At 39.3% G+C, this 22015-nt stretch overlaps 1 protein-coding gene across 5 annotated transcripts in view; it reads left to right on the top strand.

The window, feature by feature from the left end:
• The first annotated feature begins 770 nt into the window (after window positions 1-770).
• Window positions 771-22015, top strand: part of GPATCH2L (G-patch domain containing 2 like) — a 57286-nt gene continuing 36041 nt past the window's right edge. For all 5 annotated transcript variants that reach the window (XM_074365209.1, XM_074365207.1, XM_074365208.1 and 2 more), the window contains exons 1-3: window positions 771-905; window positions 3074-3745; window positions 17695-17759. In XM_074365209.1, the coding sequence (XP_074221310.1) occupies window positions 3084-3745; window positions 17695-17759 (727 nt within the window). In that variant the 5' untranslated portion in view covers window positions 771-905; window positions 3074-3083. The remainder of the gene's footprint in view (window positions 906-3073; window positions 3746-17694; window positions 17760-22015) is intronic.

Below are 22015 nucleotides of genomic sequence, written 5' to 3'. Positions count from 1 at the left end.
GAGAGGAAAATGCCACTCTTGTTGTATCATATCTAATATTAATATATATTATATAACATGATATATTACTGTTGATGTTAATCTTTATCACCTGGCCAAGGTAGTGCTTGTCTAGTCTCTCCGCTAGGAAGTTACTCACTTTCCCGTTCTTTCCATATGGTACTCTTTGAAAGGAAGTCACTACAACAGTCCACATTTAGAATCGTGAGTTTTGTTCAGGGTGGAGTATCTATACAAATTATTTGGAATTCTGCACCAAAGACATCTCTTCTTCCCCACTTACAAATTTATTTGTATCTGTAATTGATTTATATCCATTTGGAGTAGGGATATTACTTAAATACTTCAAGTTATAATCCAGTACTGCTTTACTTCTTTTGTTGCTCAAGGTATGTGTATTTTTAATAGTCTGAGTAACTCACTACAAAGCTATCCCGCCAACAGTTGTGCAACTCGTGTGGTTAAGAATGAGGATCCATTTCCCTAACTTCACACACCCTTCATAAAGTAGGTCAGGAGCAAGGGCGAGGCCGACGCCCCTCCCGAGCGCCCAATTTCCTGACCCCAGCCAAGGCGGACGAAGCCTGCAAGGGAAGGTCCTTCCTCAAGATGGGTACCTCACCCCCAGAGGGGCCCCACCCCTGCTGCCCCCCACCCCTCGCCCCTCCTCGCCTCGTTGTCTTTCTTCTCGGGACCCCGGGACCCGCCCCCTGTAAGGCGGAAGTGGGAGCGGCCAAGAGCCGGAAGCGCTGGGCCGGGGCGGGCCCTCTCGCTCAGCCAGTCCCTCCCATTCCACCACTGCTCCACCCCTCCGGCCCAGACCGGAAATGAGGTCACGGAGGGAAGCCCCGGCGGGGAGACTCGGCCCCGAAAGCGGTGGCCGTTGGAGGTGGCTGCGGCAGCCGGTGAGGGGGATTGGGGGTGAAAGGGTCGGGGCCCAGGGGGTCGGCGCCAGCGGGAATCCGGGCTCCGGGCCGCGGCTGAACAGCCAGAGGCACCACGGGGCCGCGGAGGCCGGCGGGAGGGGCGAGGGTGGTGGGGCCTTGTTTTTCAGGGCCCATCACCCCCATCCCATGGATGAGGGCCGGGTCGTCTTTAGGACGAGTCACCTTCTCTCTTCTCTGCTTTCTGGCTCTTTTGGGCTGGAAACAGCGTGAGGGCTTGGTGTCACGAGCTGTGGTCGCCCTAGTCCTCGGGGGCGGGCCGGGGCCTGGGGGAGAGTCCTTCGAAACATGCTTTTTCTCACGTATGTGGCCATGTTGCGACCCCAGAGCACGGAGGGGGTTTAGTCGCCAGGACTTGTATTTTGGCAGTTTCTGTCCTAGAAGGGCTGACCCCCTGACCCTGGTTAGCCCAAAGAGAAGTTGCCTCCCGCCTACCCCACCTCCGTCTCCCCCTCCGACTCTGCGCCTGCCTCTCCTTTTACTTTGGCTAATTTTCGATTCTTTCCTTTGCGTGACAGCTTTTTCTTTCCCCGAGTGTTTGCCTGGCCCTGGGCGACTTCTCCGACTGTGCATCCAGGGAGGGGTGGGAGTTCCAGGGTTCTGTCACCTACTGTTCGAATTGCAGTCGTTGAGGTAGGCATTCTACTGCACAGGCATTCGATACAAGTTAGTTGGTAACTTGGTTCCACGTTGAAGTTTGTACAGTTCTGCCTGAGTTCTTAAAGCAGTAGCTCCTTATTAGAGAGGTAGATTTAGATAAGTGCATCCCCACGTATCTGTTTTGGTTTTAGGGACAGTTGTCTCCCAAACCTCAGTCATGGCGTTTTAATCTACTTATTGCTTAAAGGAATGTGGTCATTTTACGAATGTGGCTTTTGACATTTTGAGAAGTGTTATTTCGTTGGTAGTTTTGAAACTAGATGTCCCTGTTGCTCCCACCGATATGGTACATAAGCCAGCTGACTGTTTTCCTGCCTTTGAATTGGTTGGCATTGGGATAGCATGGAAATAGATTTTAGAAGGTCCTTTGCAAAATGTAAACTGTATCAACAGAGATATGGTCTGAGAGTGACGCCACAGTTTTAAGCTCTAATTATGGTCTTGAATTACTTTGGGTTTAACAAGGGCTAGGGGAAAAGTGCTAATTTAAAATGTATTTAATTAAATGTTGTACAAAATATAATAGACATTTCCCTTTAAAAGGGCGTTTTGAAAATTGCTTCTCCTGCTTTCATCCTCTGGAAGGTTTACCTCTGAAGTGATCCCTGAAGTGTGATGATTTCACATGAATAAGTTGAAAAGTAGAAAATTTTGGAAAGCTATTAGCTAGAAGTCTTAGAGACTCCACCCATCCTTGTCATTTCAGCCTCAGTTATATCCTGTTTTTGTGTAATGGTCTGGCACTAAAGCACAAAATTTGGATGATCACTTAATTTATTTTCTGAGGGATTGTGAGAAGAGCTTAAAAGCTGCTAATTAGTCACAAATATATGACATATTCTGTAAGGCCCTTTACCTGGTAGCTTCCAAGTGGTAGTTGTGACCAGAATGGGTGCAAACTTAAGTCTTTTTTATCCATGCAGAGTACAAACCTGGATCACTACAAATTCTTGGATCACCAAAACTGCAGGCATTCTTCTGTAAAGTGTCACTAAGTAGTCTTTCTCTTCCTGCCACAAACACTCCTATTAGTGACCCCAGACCATAAAACAGACTTTCATCCAATGTTGAAGTTAAGTGTTTTTCTACTCCTGTCTGATGAGACATTCTCTAATCTTTTTGGATCTCATCCTCAGGTATTTTAGTTTAGCAAGTTTAATTGGGGGGGAAATGGGAAAGATTTATTCCCCCCGAGTTTGCTTGTTTTTACTAATAACTGAGATGTCATCTGGTATTTTGAATTTTTGTGTTTAAGAACATGTTGACTTCAGGCACTTAACAAGGGCCAAACACCTATTTTCAGTGGCATGGTTGGTAGGAGTAGAGTCTAAGTAGCCAGGTGAAGGTGACTTTTAATTTCTATAGATAGGGTGACCTTTGCAGTGCCATGATCTATTTTATAAAATTATCGAAAATGACAGATCCCATTCAGTCTTTCTTCTTTTTTATTTTTTCTGAACTTTTGGTAGATGTGGCCTCATGGATGAGCTGGTACATGACTTAGCCTCAGCCTTGGAGCAGACATCTGAGCAGAATAAGCTTGGTGAACTCTGGGAGGAGATGGCCCTGAGCCCTCGGCAGCAGAGGCGGCAGCTTCGCAAACGCAGAGGCCGGAAGCGCCGTTCAGACTTCACTCACCTGGCAGAGCATACCTGCTGCTACAGTGAGGCCTCCGAGTCAAGTCTGGATGAGGCTATTAAGGACTGTCGAGAAATGGCCCCAGTCACCAATTTTAGTGACTCTGATGACACCATGGTAGCCAAACGACACCCAGCTCTCAACGCCATTGTTAAGAGTAAGCAACATTCTTGGCATGAATCTGACTCTTTTACTGAAAATGCACCTTGTCGACCACTCCGGCGCCGGCGTAAGGTGAAGCGAGTGACCTCAGAGGTGGCTGCCAGCCTTCAGCAGAAGCTCAAGGTGTCAGATTGGAGCTATGAGAGAGGCTGCAGGTTCAAGTCTGCTAAGAAGCAGCGTCTGTCCCGCTGGAAGGAGAATAGTCCCTGGACCTCGTCAGGTCATGGGTTGTGTGAATCAGCAGAAAATAGGACTTTCCTAAGCAAAACGGGAAGGAAAGAAAGGATGGAATGTGAAGCAGATGAACAAAAACAGGGTTCTGATGAGAACATGTCAGAATGGTGAGATTTCCCTTACTAAGTCAAAGATTTTCCTGGTTAATTTTAGCCAAAGCACAAGTCCACAGTCTTGATGAATTCAGCCTTCTTCCAAACCAGCCACTGTAGTATTGACTTTGTAGCCCTCCTTTAACCAATCAGGTAGTGTTTATCTCTAGCTTCTTAAAGTACATTCATGAGCCTGTTTCCCTATGTCAAGAAGGCTGTATTTTATAGAAATACATTTGCTTATAGATATTGTTTAAAATGTGTACCTCAAATGCATAATCAGGAGTTTTATTTTAAAAACATTTTGCTGCTCTTTATGCCATGTAGGTCATATGTAGACACTGTTCTTTAAATAGAACCAGGGTCTCAGCAGAGGCTGGTGTGTGTGAGAGAAAACGTGGGTTCCAGGCACGTGGAGTTTGTAAATGTTCCTGGTAAGCTGCCTTTACCCGTGAGGAATCATGGCTTTAGGTATTTCTGGGCTGTAATTCTGTTCTGTGCTACTTACAGTTTGACTGTATTGAGTTTGCTTTCATGGCTGACATTCAAGTTGTCTGAACACCTGGTAGGCTTTGAAAGTAACAGTGCTGAATCCCATTAGTCTTATACCAAATGTCATCAAGCCAGAAAAATTTGTCTCTGATGGGTGCATGTTTTAAATGTCAGTGTAGTTTTTGGTGACTTTCTATTTTTTGCATCTCAAATAGATAGTCCTCGGAACCTTGATACAGCTTTATACTTTAATATTATTATTAATGTTAATGAGTGATATCTTGTTTTTCAATAAGGATGCTGTTGGTGTTTTGGATGGGGCAGTTCTTTGTAGTGAGGGATGTCCTATGTCTTGCAGGATATTTGGCATCCCTACATTGTTCCCACTGCCCTTCATCATAGAAAGCAGATGCTTCCAAGGGTGCTCCTTAGGGTAGGCTGAGTAGTCCCAGTTGAGAACCACAGTATTCTATTATTGTTAATATTAGTTAGCATTTATTAAGCACTAACTGTGTGCCAGGCACTATACTGTTGTGCAGAACATATATTCTCATTTAATCTTCACACCTTCACTGTCTGGTAGGTACCACTATTTGTATTTTATAGAAGAGGAAATAGAGGTTATGAATGTGTAGATAATTTGCCCAGAGTCACCCAGTAGCAAAACTGGGAATCAGACCTGATTCCAAAGATCATAGTTAACCACCACATTTTGCCGCTCTTTGAGCTTGTGTTTTCTGTGGCTCTTTTTCTGTCTCAGCTTAACTTTTACAACTGTAGAACGGGTGACCTTTCTTAGGACTTTGCTGCTTCTGACGTTTTTCTGAAAAACAGAGACATAAATCTTAGGAAGTCTGAGGTGAGGCTTTGTCAGTAACAGGAAAGCTGTCCAGGTCTGTATGCCTTTACTTTTAATGGGTGGTTTTTAATCCAGCTTTAAAAATTTTTTTTGATAACTTTATGTTTGCCATTCTGTGCAACTAGGTAGGTTTATAATTCGGCTATCCTGATTTTCCTCCAATATATATTCTAAGGCTGTTTTCCTAATTTATTTGTATAATTTTGGATTATAAAGATTTTTTTTCCATATCATATTATTTTTAATCAAACAAGAGATGTGTAGTCAACATACAGCCTTTCACAATACTGAAATCCTCAACTGAGGTATTCACGTTTGTTTCAATATCAAGCTTACATACCAAATAGTAATCACCTTACTGTTAAGAGTGGCAGTTTAAAAAACAGCTTTTTGGGATGATGTTTTTGGATGTGTATCTTTCTTCCCCAGAATTTCTTTTAAACTATGACATAACTGCATGTAGAGCAACTGTTAGTAGTCTTCTCTAAGATCACAGCTCAAGTCTGGTTCCAAATGTAGAGCCTGTAATCTTGTAGTTCTAGCCCAGACACATCTGTTGCACACTATAATCAGTTGTGATAATATACCTTCTAGTTATCTAAGAGCTTGGATAAATTGAGGTAGGCAGCAATTCTAATGAAATTCTTACTCTTTTCAAGTTGTGGAGGCTGTTCCCCCATTTTGGCTGTCTCCCTCGCCCATAACTTCAGAGTTCTTTCAAGGAACCAGAGTTCTTTGGTGGACATCAAAGTCCTTGTAGCTGTGAGGGAATAATGAATGGAGTAGTAGCAGATATAGTAGAGTGAGAAGAATTCTTCTTAGAATCTAATTATTTAAGAGTCTTAAATTTGCCTTGACTTATGCTGATTCGTCTGTAGTTACAAACAGAAGTGTTTTGTATTTTTCTTCCCCCTAAATGTACTCTATGGGGAAAGAAGATTGTTTCTTATTCTTTGACTGCATATTGTGTTCAGCCTGTCAACAGTAAAGTGGAACTAAAATCTCTGCCCTGGATTATTAAGCACACCTTATAAACAGGACTAGCATTAGAGTATGCTTAAGTAGGTAATAGTTTATAATTTAGATATGATACTGTCTTGGTGAGTTGATGCTGTCAAAATTTTCACACTTTTTTTACGTTAAAAGAAATACTTTCAAGAATCCTCTTGGTTATTGCTCTTTCATAAATCTGCTTGGATGTGCCAGTTTATTTGCATACAGATCAAAGTGGAGAGTTTTACTTTTTATCGGTGATATGGAGGATTGTCAAGTATGTGCTCCAGCTTATAAAATTATTAGGATGGAGTTGATAAAGAAGCTTTACTTCACCTAGTCAGTGGATAGAGTTCTTTTAAAAAGCATGTGTTAGGTGTTTTAGGTTTGAAATTTATGTCTCAATCAGCAGGCTTTATTTCTGCTTAGTAAACAGAGTAGTTTTAAGCTTAACCAATAATTCTTTTTGCTTTTCTCTCTCTGTTCTTCCTTCAATTCTATACCAACCAATCTCTCAAGAGTTCTGAGGAACTGGAAGAGTTCATGATGTAATAGTTTTTTGTTGCCTACAAAAAGTTCAGTTATTATTTCAATATTTTTCTGTGCATGTGTGTTCCATTCTAAAATGAAACAATTCTTTTGTAAAATTACTTTCTACTAATCTTTATTCAAATTGTGTATATAGTGACAATTATGTGAGTCATAGCCTAATATTACTGTTTTTCACTTACACATCGTTCATCTGTTCCCCTTGAATATAGTTTAGCTTCTTTTTTTTAAATAGTGAATTGGTTTGGTGATGTCCTGAAGTCACACTTAGGAGCCTTCCTAAGGTGATGTATTAGAAGCGGATCTCACAGGGAAGAAAATATTCCCTTCTCTTGGAAGTCAAGTGACAGAGATAGAGTGCTAAACCTTCCCCCTCCTTCTCTAGCTCAAGCTGACCTTCTGCGGCCCCTTGGTGCCTCTTGTTTTCTTATTTTTATAGAAAATCAATATCCCTTCTGACACAAACAATAGCTCAGAAGCAAGAATAAATGGGAGAAAGCTGAAATCTCTGTCCATCACGTCTCACTTTAACTCCCCCAAACTCTTTAATTATGAGCGTGCTTTGCTCCAGGTGTTTGCAACAGTGAAATTGCTAAATGAGGACCATTTTAACCAAAGATTGGGTGATCAATAACACTCTATAGCAGAAGCTTGTTGGATCAATAGCATTCATTATTTCATGGTTAAGGTAAGTAGCCTCCTTTGCAAGTGGAGGTCATTAATCAGGGGTTACTGGAGCTGTGGAAAAGAATATATGTGGTAGGTTGAGGTTGTTCAGTTTTCTGTTCTGTAAATAGGGATGCTGACCAAGAGGATATTTACCATTGTTGCATATTGCACTACTGCATTTGAGAGTATTGAATAGCCAGCATAGTGTGCTTATATAGATTTATTCAAAGCTCTGCTATTACATCTTTAGGAACAACTGAAAAAGACAACTTGGGAGGTGGATTTGATACTATCGTGTTTGAAGATCTGTCTCTTGAAAGAAACGTTAGAATTATTCTGTGACTCCAGAGGACTAGGAGTCATAGAAAGTACAGAGGGTAAATGTTGTCTCAGTGTAAAATACAACATTCTAAAAATTAGAACTCTATAAAAATGAAGTGAGTTGTTTTACCAGGTAGTGAGTTCTAGATCACTGGAGTGATTCAAGCCTGGGCTTGAAATCGCTTACTGAGTTATTGTAGAGTTGAAGAGGTTGAACTGAATGACCTCTTAGGTCCCTTGCAACACTGAGATTCTGGAATTCTTTTCAGTCACAACCTCCTTCCCATCAATGTAATTTTATATTTTAAAAAGCACCTGATAAGCAGCCTCAGCTGCCCCCTAAAATACTTAAGAAGACAAAATACTGCACACTCACATTGCCAGGAACCAGGACTTACAGTTGGCTTATTGCCAAGATCGCCTCAAACTCCAGGTCTGATAGAACTGCACTGGAGAGTGGTTGGAAGCCATAGCAGCAGTGCTGAGCCTACCCTGAAGGTAGGTAGTGAGACCCTGCAGCCTTTATAGTCAGCCCTTAGTTTGGAAATGCAAGGTCCGGTTAAGTCAGAAAATAAGGCAGCCACAGTTTAAGCCAGAGTGTTGTTCCAACCTTTACTTCCCAATCAGTATCTTTTAGTTTCTGTTTGGAGGCTGTAACTCTCATAATATACTTGGGTGGGGAATCATAGTGTTTTCTGTGTGTGTTTGTGTTTGAGGATAGGAGACAATACACTCAATAGTGTATTGAGTCCTGGGAAACACAGTCTCCAAGAGTAGTTTACTGTTGGCATGGACAGAGAAGGAAAAAACGCTCTTAGTAGTAGCGCATTCTGGAAACTGGTATTTTATAAACCTTCATTTGTTACAGACTCCTGGAATGGGGTCAGAATCAGGCAGTGAGTGTGAGAAGATCCCGACTCAGTCCAACACAGCTTTATGAGATAAGGCCTACCAGTGACACTGAGAAGTAGGCTGAGGGTTCTGCACCTCCTCTTTGCCAGTTGTAGATGAGAGAAGAGCATGTTATACCCAGGGGAGTAGAGAATGAGACCAAGGGTAATTTACATACCCTTTCTGTTGGCAGATACCTCAACAAGAGGCCCTTGAACAGGTTCTGCAGAATAAGGGAAAGGGAACATCGTTCTGAATGTTCAGAGGAAGAGCACATCTTTGAAAACGACTGCTAGTGGAAATGAGAAGAGCATTTTAGAATATCTTCATTAGGAGGCAAGGAGATCTAATCACTTTGAAACAGGAGCAGTAAGTCAGAAGGACAGGAAGATAGCTAGTTGAAAACCAAGTAGTATGGGAGGGAAAATTGTAGGAAAATTTGAAATGTAATTGTAATGTTAAAATGAAGGACAATTCATTCTGCAGAAAATTGAATTGATGATGCGGAAAACCTTGGAAGCCCTCCCAAAATGCACAGAGTGGATAAAAATGAAAGAGAAAGTGACAGATCTGGAGGACAGAAAATAGAGGCACAGTCGGCAAGTATGTGAATGTTCCCAAGGAAGAAACCAAAGCATTGGGATGGAAGAATGCTTTTGAAACTATAACTGAAGAGAAAACATGTTCCTGGGTAGAAAAAATTAAGTGTGTAGATTAAAAGGGAAAACTGAGAAGAGACCTCTACCTAGATATAATTGGGCAGTATTTTTGCATTCTACATTGGTAGGAGTGGAGCAGTTATAAAGAAAAATCTTAAAGGGGATGAAAATAAGATTAGCATTTATCCCTATAGCACTAACTGTGAGGGGCTATAGATTTGCTTGTAGAGTTTTGAGGGGGGAAATGTTTCCTTCCCCTACCTATACCCCCAATTTTATATATAGCTAAGACATTTCATATGGAAAGGCACCAGAAAAACATTCTCAGATATTCAGGTCTCAGAATATATGCTTTTTAAAAATTTGCTCTGAAAAGACATTTCATCTAACTGAGGATGAATCTCTGTTAGCTTGAAGAGGAGGTAAGTCTTAAAAGGAAGAGTGGACCTTTCTAAGGCGTAGCCCACTGCTCAGTAGCCGAGTCCTGACAAAAATCATTGTCTCTGCGAAGTGTACCTGATTGCAGTGGCCGTGCAGATGAACCTGTGGAACTAGAGAGGTTGCTGCCTTCTGTCATGGTGCCGTCTGAATGAAACTGAAAAACGCCTTCGTTATACATTCTCATAACTTATTATGGGGATCATTTTATACTTGATGTAAAATATTTCTCTGAAAAACCTGCCCCTCAGTCATATTTACTTTTGGAATCAGAAGTCTGATTACTTATGATTATAAATATGCCACTTCAGTCCAGGAAAATGAAGGAAAAAAGTTGAGCAGAGGTGTTTTAGGTGATAGGTCTAGGAGTGACCTTTGTTTTCCCGAGTTCTAAAACAATTTAAAATTTTTAAAAAATGTATTATTATTTAATAAAAAAAATTAAATTGAAAACCCCTTATTTTTTAGCATGATTACATAAGCCATTAACTATCCTGCTTGTTTCTTTTAAAATTAGATGTAAAAGATACTTCTTAGTATCTTTTAGCTACTTAGTTAAGAATCTTAAATGGGGGAGAAACCCAGGTGGTAAGTTATTGATACCGACTTTTGATTATAGAAGTTAAACTAATTCTGTATCTCCTTACTGTATACACTACTGTAGGTATATACTACTCTCATTCAGTTCTAAATTTACAGCCTTCTGTGGTTAAGAATCTGAAAGAATTAGCAAGTTCTCAGGCCAGAGGACAGCTGTGTTTTTTCCTCCCAATTATGGAAATTCAGAGAGATTTCTCTTATTGAAATTAGAAGCTTCTCACTAGGGTTAGAAATGAGGGAATTATTTTCAAAAAAAGAATTCATAAAGATGCTGTGTTATCTGTTGCTGCAGAAAAAATTGCCCCTAAAACTTACTAGCTTTATAAAACATTTATAATCTTACAGTTGAAGTTAGGAATTTGGGAGCAGCTTAGCTGCCTGCCTCTGGTTCAGGGTCTCTCAAATTACTGCTGTCAAACTGTGCTACAGTTGTCTCAAGGCTTGTCTGAGGCTGAGGAACCCGCTTCCAAGCTCACTCACAGGGTTCTTTGCAGATTTTATTTCCTTATAGGCTGTTGGATTGAGAGTCTCAGTTCCTTTCCAAGTGGGCCCCTCTACAGGGCTGTTAGTGTCCTCAAGATGCGGTGGTTGGCTTCCCCTAGAGCGAATGGTCTGAGAGAGACAGTGCCCAAGATGGTAGCCATAGTCTTTTATAACTTAGTCTCAGAAGTGACATACCATTGATCTGCCTGTGCTTTGGTCACACAGGCCAACCAGGGTGAGAAATACCAAGAGGCTGGGATCATTGGGAGTCATCTGGGAGTCTGGCCACTGCAGGTGGCTAATGGCCTTCTGAAAATTTTTCTAACTTAGTGTGAAGCTGAATTCAAAAATGGTTTTCTCAGACTAATATTTCTTCAGAACTTACTAAGAGAATGTTTTTATTTTGATTTCAAAGGAAGGGCATTCAGGAACTATAAAGACAAGCAAGGTATAGATCCCTGAGAGTATATTTTGTTGTATTTTAAGTATACTGAAGATGAATGTTAATTTTTAAAATTTAAGATACGGTATTAAAGGGGAGAGCTTCTTTCTGAAGTGAGTTTGTAATGTTCAGCATGTCTGATGCATTTTTAGCTGATAAGCAGTAGTAGTCAAAGCACAGCTAGAGTTTCAGCTGTGTGAATGTTTTAAGTAGCAGAAAGCAAAGAAATTGTCTTTCCCTAGTTCAGTTAATGTGTGTGAATTTTCAGGAGAATGAGAATGAGAATGAGAAGCACTGAAATTCCTAAGTATCTCATGAGTAGAGAAACAAGAGGTTGAGGTTTAGTAAATGAGGTGGGTCTCTGCATCACCTGTATTTTAGTGGCCATTCAGTGAGCACATGTGCTTTGGAAATACAGTACCCTGACTCTGATGCTTATTTTTTGTGCAGTGTTGGGCAAGTTGCTTAACCTCCTTAAGCCTCATTCCTTCATCTGTAATGTGAGGTTAACATAGTTACCCCATAGTAGAGGAAATGAAATAATGCATATAAAGCACTTAGTACTTTGGCCTATAGTGGAACTCAATAAATATTACTAGTACAATAAATAATAGTAGCCTTCTATATTAATAGTTTTCTGTATTCATAATTTTCCTAATAATTCAAGTACCAAACCCCTTCTTGAGATGCTTGTTTAGATATCTGCTGAGAGTGGTGTTTCCCTCTCTCGGGTGAAACCCAGGGCAGGAAGAATGCTAGATTTCATAGGCCACGTACTCATTTCCCATTAAAGTGAAAACAGATTTGAGTCCCATAGAATTTTTTTAGATTGAGGTATAATTGAATGTCCCATAGAATTTAGAACTATTTTAATAAGAATGCTAGTGAGGAAATTACTACTATTAGCCTCTAAAATAATAATGTTTGGGAATACACAAGAATTGTCACCCTAGAAGGAGCTTTTGAATCTTTCATCCTTTGCTTTTGTGTAATAGCCCTAGAGTCCACAGGGTGGATTCACATGCCTCACATCATGTCCTCAGAACAATACATCCATGTTTTATGTACATGGAAATAGGATTAGAGAGGTGCAGTGACATGACACAAAGACCATACGAGGGGAGGCAACAGAGCTGATTTGAACGAGGTCATTCCATTTACATAACGTTTACTGAATGCCTGTTGTGTGCCAGATGCTGAGGTGAGCAAGATAACTTCCTTACCCCCTAGCCTGGATCTCTCTCTTCCATGGCTATAGGATGTTATTCCTGCCTGGGCTAGGCAGGGAAGGGTGATCTCTACAACTCCTGAGTAGTTTCAGTTGTACCATTTTGCCTGAAGGTCCAGCTACCTGGTGGGACCTGCAGGCCTCAGACTGTTTGGGGCCCTGGCCAAGCCCTGGCAATGGACTGACGTTGCTTCTATGGGAAGTTGACCTGCCAGCAGAAGTACACAGGCTCCTCTCCTCCTCCGAAGTGTTTTCCTTTAACATGATGCGCTGCCACCTTCATCCCTCCACTTTGCTCATCACTCTAGATGAGGATTCTCACCTCTGACACTACTGACATTTTGAGGCCAGATATTTCTCTGTTGTGGGGTGTCCTGTGCATTGTAGAATGTTTATTAGCAGCATCCCTGGCCTCTACCCACTAGATGCCAGTAGAATACCAGCTCCCTCACCCTCGCACCAAGTCCTGACAAAACATTTTCCAGATACTGCCAAGTGACCCTGAAGGCTGGGGTGGGGTGGGGGAGGATGTGAGAAGGGGGACAAAAGTGCCTCCTTTTGAGAACCACTGCTCTAGATGTTTTTGGTACTGAGATTTGGTTTTTACTTCACTGACTCTGCTTTTATCAACAAGCATGAGTTTCAAATTAGAGAACTCAGAATGACCAAAACATTGATCTCTTCTATAGAATTAAAATACATGGTTTAAAAATTGAGAGTTTTTTCTAATTTGAAAATAATACCTTTTGGTTGCTTCTCAAAAGGGCAGGCAATTCATTTTCAGAAATTGGGAAGAAGAGCAGTTTAGATGAAAACATTCAAAATTTTGTACCAAGTTTATAATGTTTAGCTAACTTTTTGCCCTGGAATTATTTAAGTGGATACGAGGTTATTAGGCTTGATTCCTTTGATAATCTACTCCTCTGAAAATGGATGCCGTGCCGAATTGTCTGGTCTACCTAGAGTGCCTTAAATTACGAAGATGCTCAGGTGAGGTTAGATGGATGAATATATGATAAATCAAAAAAAAAAAAAAACCCAAAAAACAAAGTGTTAGTCACAATATCTAGATAATGGACAGTGGGTTGTAGCTGACTTCTTTCAATTTTTTTGTATGCTTGAAGGTTTTCATAGTTGTTGGGAGAGAAAAGCCTCTGGAACTGCTGGTTAGGCTGACTTTCTTTACACTTAAGTTATTTCAGTTGAATGTGGATATGGTTCCGTTGCTTATAACAATGTTGTAATAATTAGGTAACACAATTAATTGGTAGTCCAAAATCTAGGCTTTAATTTTGTCTTATTTAAATGGTGGCTATGCTGTTGAATTGTGGGAACATTTTTAAATGAAAACCGTTATAGAGAAGTGTGATGTATTATTACTGTTTTTACTCACATATGAATATTTTTGAGACATTTTCTGGCTTCTAAAATGGGATGACTTTCTCAGTATTACAAGGTTAAATTCTAGACTTGCACCACCCCTTATTTGGAGAATTTTCTTCATTGGAAAGCATTTTTCTTTCTACATTTTCACCCTCTTCCCTCATAGTCTAGATCAAATTTTTTATACAGTGTGTGCATTTAATTTGTGATTGACATACTTCTTTGTTAGTTTTAGTGCTGGTTATAGCAGTGTCTGGTATGCAGTAAAACATAATAAATGCTTACTAAGTGAATGAGTGAGCATTTAGGAGAAATAGTGGGGAAATCCTTCCTCCTCCTTTTCCCGTTAGACTTTTTATTGCCCCAATTTAGGATGGAATATTTTTGAATGATGTTTAAACTATTTGTAGGGTTAATACATTTCTACTTGAAAATATTTCAGAATTTTCTATGAAGTTTTTTTCTATGTAAACTTTATATTAGAATCATGGGAGAACAGAGAGTACAGAACAGCTTCCCAAGCAAAGACAGGAGGCGTGGGGGCCTCTAGGAGTTGCTGCCATTTTAGGAAAGGACAAGATTTCATTACCTGCTGTCTTTGTGGGCTTTGTCTTGTTACTTTTCCTGAAAATTAATGAAAGCTGAGTTTCTGTCTTCCTGACTAGACAGGAAGCTAGCTTGCTGACAAGCTTCAGAGGATGATATTGGAGTGGACACTAGAGGTAGGAGCACATTTTTTTTTTCCTTACGAAAATGAGAAACAGAGCTTTTTTTCCTTATTTAGAAAAAGGCTTGTAGCAAAAAAGTTATAAATAAATTTGAAGGTTTTGGAATAGGAAAAAATATGTAGGAGCCTGACATCTTTTAACTTTTTGATCTTGTGATCTACAGAAGTACTACAAAGGTACTAAATTGTTTTCATTGAAAGATGGGAGCTTCTTTTTGACAGAATATTAACCATTCTGTTTAATTAGCTAAACTAACATTTTATAGTTGACTAAATCATTATTAAAATTCAACAAATCTGATTTTTTAAAAAATTATAATCTCAGCCAGTAGTGTATGAAGGCCACAGGACTGGATAAATTGGCCTATATAAATTGGAAGAAGAAATATTTTCTCTGCTTCATAGCTGGCATGACATTTTTGCATGCTATATCATAGTGTTTATGTGCAAACACATAATGCTGTGAAGTTCTGGCTTTTTTCCTCCTCTGTAAATTGTGCTAATGATTTCTTATATAGGATTAAATTTCTGCAAGGCGAGTTCTTCTGAAGGATTACGTAGAATTAGCAGATGCTGGCAGATGATGCTAGGCATTTCCAGATACCGTTAAAATGGTGGTACTTTCATGTAGTAAGTATTCTGTAAGGCATAATTTATTTTTTTGTTGAAGAAAATACGTATCTCCCTGGAGCACAGCCTTAAAATCTTGGTGATATTTCTGTGTCATTGGCATTACTCTAATTACCTATAACTTATAGATAAGTTTAGTCCAAGCTCGTCCAAGAACAGTGAGTCTCCTTTAATGCTGTTGACAAGAATAGAAAATGTACAGGGACAGGAAGATTTTAGGTTACTAATACCTTTCTTGATCCAGCAGATTTTTTTGAGCTTACCCCCTTTATTAGAGTATGAGGAGGAAATCTATGATAAAAAGGATCAAAGAAATGCTGCATGTTGTAGTGCTTACAGGTGGTTGGAAATGAATGGGGAGAAGAATTCACAGACTTTCTAATAAAGCAACAGTTTTAATTTCCTAATTGGAAATATTCAAATAGAGGGGCCCATAGATATTGCAGAGTAGAACTTGCAGTACATGTTGAGCCAGGATCAGCAAACCTCTGTAAAGAGCCAGATAACAAATATTTGGGGGCTTTGTGGGTGATATGTTCTCTGTTGAAACTCCTCAACCCTGCAGCTGTAGTGTGAAAGAAGTCAGAAGCGATAGGTCATTGAACCAGCCTGGCTGTGTTCCAATAAACCTTTATTTATAGACACTGAAATTTGAATTTTCTGTCATGTCTATATATCACAAAATACTCTTCTTTTGATTTTTCCCCCTAGTGATTTAAAACTGTAAAAACCATTCTTAGCTCACAGTCCATACAAAAATGGTTGACAGGCTGTTGTTTGCTGACCCCTAATCTCAGTTAGTGACACTGCTAGCCAAGAAAGCATATAACACAGTGGTGGAGTCGAGTGTCTGTCTTATGGCCTAATGAGCTTTTTAAGCCCTCCTTACTATCAGGAGGAATTAAAAAATGTAAAATTTGCTTATCTTCAAGGCAAGATGGTAGTAATAAAGTAGTAATATGAGAGAATGTGTAATAAGACTCAATGGAGTTAGAGTTAGACCACTAATACTCTTAGGAATTTGCTAAAAACACAAGAACAACATGATTAAATTCGGCAGGCACAGTTCCTCGAACTCAGAAGTAGGAAGGATGCAGTACCCAGTGAGGATGTCTTCTGCATTTAACTGCAGAGCTCTTTGAAGATTCTAAATCCATCAGAATCCGTGGTAGAGTTTTATGAGACATTTCTTATAATGACACTTGAGAATGATCCCACTTACAAGTACAGAAGAAAATAAAATGAAAGAACCTTTAAAGAAATCAGGTATGTTTTATTGGCTCTTGCTGCAACAAATCTCTTGGATCTGTTACTCAGAGACAAGCTTAAATGAGTAAAGCACTGCTACTTAATTTAACCAGCATTTTTAGGATTTAGTGTTGGCGAGATACTTGGAGATGTTGCAAAATACAAAGTATTTTCAGATTTTTGAGATATAGACTGGGATATGGCCAAGCCTACTCTTTATGCAGCATGGTGAGAATGCTTCTTCCATCTTCTAGAGCATGTGAACAAAATTGGCTAGATTGGAAGGAAACATCCCAGTCAAGGAAATAGTTAATACTGTAAAGAATAGAGAAATTTTTCTTGAGCCAGATAAATCAAATTTGATGATTAGGTGGGAGAAATGCAGCATCAGAAGCAGAATCAACTAATCAGCTGTTGGCAGTTGGACAGAATAAACTGACTTGAACAGAATTCCATGGAGCAGAAGTTTTATTTCATTGAGTTCAAATGGAGTTTTTTCCTTTTTTGGTAATTTTTTAATTGAAGTATGGTTATTTACAATGTCATGTTTCACATGTACAGCAAAGTGATTCAGTTATGCATATATATATATATATATATATATTCTTTTTCAGATTCTTTTCCATTACAGGTTATTACAAGATACTGAATATAGTTCCCTGTGCTATATACAGTAGGTCCTTGTTGTTTATTTTATATATAGTAGTGTGTATATGTTAATCCCAACTCCTAATTTATCTCTCCTGCAAATGGAGTTTTTATATTTTTATTCTTAGCCTTCTTTTTTTGGAAATGAATTTCATTGTATCCACTTGATGTCAAGGAAGACATTACATTTAGAAAGTGTAACTTTTTTCATACTAATTTTTTTTTCTGTTCATGAATTTTTGTTTGCTACTTTGTAAATGGTTGGAAAACCTGAAAGATGCTCAATGTCTTAAAGTTGTATAGCTTCATTTGAAACTGATAGTTGACAATATTTAAAAATAAAATTGATTGGTAAATTTTTGTTGTTTAATATACTAAAGCAGGTTGAGATTTCTTCTGTGAGCTTTTTAATAACTTTTTATTGCTAAACCGACAGAGTGACTTGAGATCTTTTAAAAGTACTTTAAAATATAAGTAAAAGTTTTACAATTCTCTTCTTGTATTTCTTTTTTTGCTGGGGGGAGGGGAGCAATAAACTTACCTCTATGAGTTAACTATGAAATTTACATTTCTGATTGGCTAATAAACTGGACTGAAATTAGGGAAGCTTTTGATCTTTTGATTTGAAAACCAGAAGACAAATGGATAGTGCTTTGTTTTTGACTGGAGCTGATGCATTCCTTCGTGTTTTACTCTTTTTTCAGTGAAACCAGCAGTGTGTGTAGCAGCAGTGACACAGGGCTCTTTACCAACGATGAAGGACGGCAAGGTAATCTTGATCCCGGCTTTGGGATCTGAAGATTCTAATAATTCTGGGAGTGACTCACTGAGAATATGATAGTTGTCTGTGATAGTGGTTCTCAAACTTCAGGATATAAGAGCTACCTGGGGAACTATTAAAATTATAAATTCCTGAGCTCCTAGAAATCAGATAGGTCTAGAGTTGCCTCTGGAATCTGCATTTTTCATAAGCACCTGTGGTGATTTTTATGCAGATAGTTCAGACTTTGAGAATCATTGATCCAGAGGGGTTATAGTATTAAGGATGGGACTTTGGGAAATTGCTTTTTATTAGAACCAGAAAGTAATCTCATGTGTTACTGGATGTTAAAATATTCTTATTTTCACATAGGGAGAATTTATTTTTATAACTTTATTTATAAATGATCATAGTGTTCTGGATGAATTAGAAAAACCTCTTCTTTCTGAAGTTTAGTAGAGCATTCTGAATAATGCTGGTGTATATTAATGATCAGTTCTTTATTTTTACCACTTAAACGGCAGTATGTTCATGTTCTGTACACTTGCTTGGTGCCACACTAATTGTGAACCTATAAGAATTTCATATAGCTCCTTTGGACTATAGTTTTCTTAATCTAAATAAGGGATTTGTAGCTCCCTAAAGTCTTTCCTACCTCTGAAACCGAAAATTTTTCTCCAAAGATTAACTGATTGAAGGACCAAGGCACTGTGGCTTACAGGTCCAGGTTGATCCAGATAGGCTCCTCAGTAACTGAAGGGATTTTGGGACTGTGAGACTTAGGATGCAAGTCCTGATTTTGGAGAGAGACTATGAGGAGGTATTTCAGTGTGCCTCAGAGTTGTAGGCATAGATGGAGTTGTTGAACTTCCTACTATAATGGAGGTCGTTGTGAGTACATTTGTATTCCTTCCTGATTCTGAAGGAGCTAGGTGTCATTGGAAGCTATGCATGTATAGTCCCAGGTGGGCTCCAGCTAGGGTCTTGATTGTCTTATCTTATACCAGGATAGTCTGGTTGTCTTTCCATGAATGAACTGGAGCATACTTTCAGAATTACTAATATTTGCTCTTTTTCTTTGCTTTTACTTGATCACAATAATAAAATAAAACTATTTATTTATCATAATGCATCTCTTAAAGGTTACGATGTGTATACAGAGGTGTAAGAAAGTATGGACCTATTACAACAGATTAAGTTTGGGGCTTTTGGAAAGCCTTCCCACTGATAAGGAATCCTTGGTATATTATGGAAGATGTAGAATATTTTATAGCCCGGCTTTCCTCTTTAATCTCTGCCTCAACTTCACACATTTTGCTGATATTTAGATGTGTAGAATACTCAGCTCAAAACTATGTTATTTTCTGTTTCTATGTCTTTGTTTATTTTGATCTCTCTGCCTGAAATGTCATCTTCATCTTTCCATGAATGGCTGGTCATCCTCCAAAGTTCTCCTGTTGCTCCTCTGAGGCATATTTATGGACTACACCCGTGGATTTTCTTGCCCTCATTTCCTGTTGTGTTTGGCCAATAGAGGCAACTACAGAAGTATGGAGGGAGGGAGGGAGGTAAAAAAGACTGGATGTGTTAGTCATCAAGCTTTTATTATGATGATACTGTTGAAGAGTCCCAGATTTCAGTTGTTTACTACATTAATCTTGCTGTGGGCCTGGGGGTTGGCTGTGGTTCAGCTGATCTTACCTGGGCTCAGCTGGTCTCTAGGCTTCAAGTTAGGTTTGTATCTACTCATATTTTCTTATTCTGGGACCTAGGCTAAAGGACCAATGGCTCTGTGTGGCAGGGACTTCTCATGGCAAATGATATGAATGCCAAGTGACTAAGTCAGACCATGTATGAATATTTAAAGCTTTTGCTTGAATCACATTGCTAATGTTCAGCTACCTAAAGCAAGGCGTGTGACAAAAGCCCAGTGTCCATGGGATGAAGAAGTGTGCTCTTCCTCATGGGGAAAGCTGTGTGGAATTCCTTGGCAAAGGGCAAAGGGTGTGTGGCTGTATCATTCTATTATAGGGAGGTGGTGAAGAGTTGGAGACAATATGCAGTGTGTACCACGTTGGGTTACAGCTTTCCCTGACTCCCTTTCTGTTGGACTGCTGGTTGGTAGTTGTTGTGTTCTTCTGCTAAAGGCTGCTGCTCCTATTTGGCAGCCTTCTCCTATAACCACAGTTGTCTCTCTGTGCTCTGGTAACCGTTCTTTCCCCTTGCTTCTTCAGATCTGGGGAGGATAAAGACTCCCTGATGTGCTGGCTCCAGGATGCTTCAACATCCCTTTGGTTTCTCTCAGTACTGTCTATACTTTTGTAAATGATCGCTTCACTGGAGGAAGTCTCAGATACCCCATTTAAGTGTGCATGTGTTCCTAAAGGTATTCTGGCTGATATTCTCAGCGTAGGCATCATCTCCTAGAACCTTTAATTCTTTTCTTGCCCTGTACTTACTGCTTTCTCATCACTTACCATATTACATTATTGTTTATAGATGCACGCCTTTTCTGTTGAAGCTTTTCAAAGGCAGGAATTTTTTTTATTGTTTGCTACCACAATAGATAACACATTGCCTGGCATGTAGTAAGCTCTTAATAAATAATTGTTGGGGAATGCAGATAAGGGGAAAATTCTCTTCTTTTTTTCCCCATCAAGCAGAATTGTACACAGCACAGAACGTCAAGTTATGAAACAACTAAACCTGTTTTGATTAAAGCAAGATCCTAGAGGAGCAGGTCCAGGGCCTGATCCACTCAGCCTCTTCCTTATTCTCTGGCAGCACTCTTTTAAGGAGCTCCTGCATCAGGCATCCTAATGAATCCAGGTTGAAGACTACTGGTCTAGATAATCTCACAAGGTTCCTTCCAGTTCAGTGAGTCCCTTTTTGTATTACCAAAAATCTCAAGTGAATGTTTGAGAACCAAAAAATACTCCATTGAAGTCTGCTATTTGTCATCAAAATGTGGTCTAGGTAAATATACTATTTTAATAAATGGCCTGAGGAATAGGAAGGAATTAATATATTGACTTATGGTGACACTCATCACTATTAATTCTGTTGCCTGTCTTTAACTCATCCTTGTACCTACCTGGTTTGGTGATATTCTTTTAGAGTAGTGGTTCTCAAAATGTGGTACCCAGACCAGCTTAGAATCACTAGGGAACTTGTTAGAAATGTAAAATTTTGGTCCTGCCCAGACCAGAATCAGAAACTTTAGGGGTAGGGCCTAGCTGTCTGTGTTTTAATAACCTTCCTGGTCCTTCTGATGCATGCTAAAGGTTGAGAACCACTGTTTTAGAAAAATAGCTATTGGTGGTGTGTTTTTATAAGGCAACACTTTGAGTAACTTCTTTAGTGATTTCTTTCCCTTTTAGAGATCTCTGCAGTGATTTATGAGTTATCCTGGGTGTTAGTGGTCCATGAATCTGATACTTCATGTGATTAGCATGGCCTGAGTAGCTTCCCTGGGATCCAGTATACGTTAGAAAATGAATGCAATATAAACTCTAGATGTTCTAGTAATAATTTCCTTCATTCTTCCTGTTTTGAAAGGGGTGCGGGGTGGGAGATGTAAAGTTGTCCATCTTACCCTTTTTGGGCAGGAATAAGCTTTGGAAAGTGAGATGCTATCATTGTAGCTAGCAGAAAGAAGTTTGAACCCAGAGTCTGGCTATATGGATCTAGTTTTGACATTGTCATTAATGAAGACTGTGGCCTTGGGCAAATGGTATAACTTCTTGACAAGCCTTGGGGGATTATATTGTCTCTGTGGTTAGTTTTTTCTTGGTATTTCCTTGGATTGTTACTGTCAAGATGATTTTCTGTCCTATTAATGAGGTACCATAGAAGAAACAAAGTATGGATGTGTATTCTTTACTCATTTATTATGAGATACAGATATAGCAAGAAATCTCTCAGGAATAGCTAGTTTTGAGTTAAGAAACATTTGTGGGCTTTGAATCCCCAAGTTCATTTATGCTTCTTAGACATGGGAGGCAGTTTATTTTTGTGTTAAAGACTTTGGAGTTAGTCGGGCTTTGGTTTCAAACCATGCCTTCATCATTTACTAACTTGACCTTGACTTCTCTGGGCTTCAGTTGCCTTGTATAAGGTTTGGAAGAGATAACAAATTTACAGATCTTTTTAGTATGGATTCTGGTAGGTGATAAGGGCTTTTAGTAAATGGCAGGTTTATTAGGTTTTATTTTTAAAATACATTTAATTAAACCTATATCACTGAGAAAGCATCTTCCCATTTG

The sequence above is a fragment of the Camelus bactrianus genome, chromosome 6 (assembly GCF_048773025.1).
Source record: "Camelus bactrianus isolate YW-2024 breed Bactrian camel chromosome 6, ASM4877302v1, whole genome shotgun sequence".
In the NCBI taxonomy this organism is placed as follows: domain Eukaryota; kingdom Metazoa; phylum Chordata; class Mammalia; order Artiodactyla; family Camelidae; genus Camelus; species Camelus bactrianus.
The sequence above is the reverse complement of the archived record's forward strand: the minus strand, read 5'-3'. Positions and strand labels throughout refer to the sequence as shown.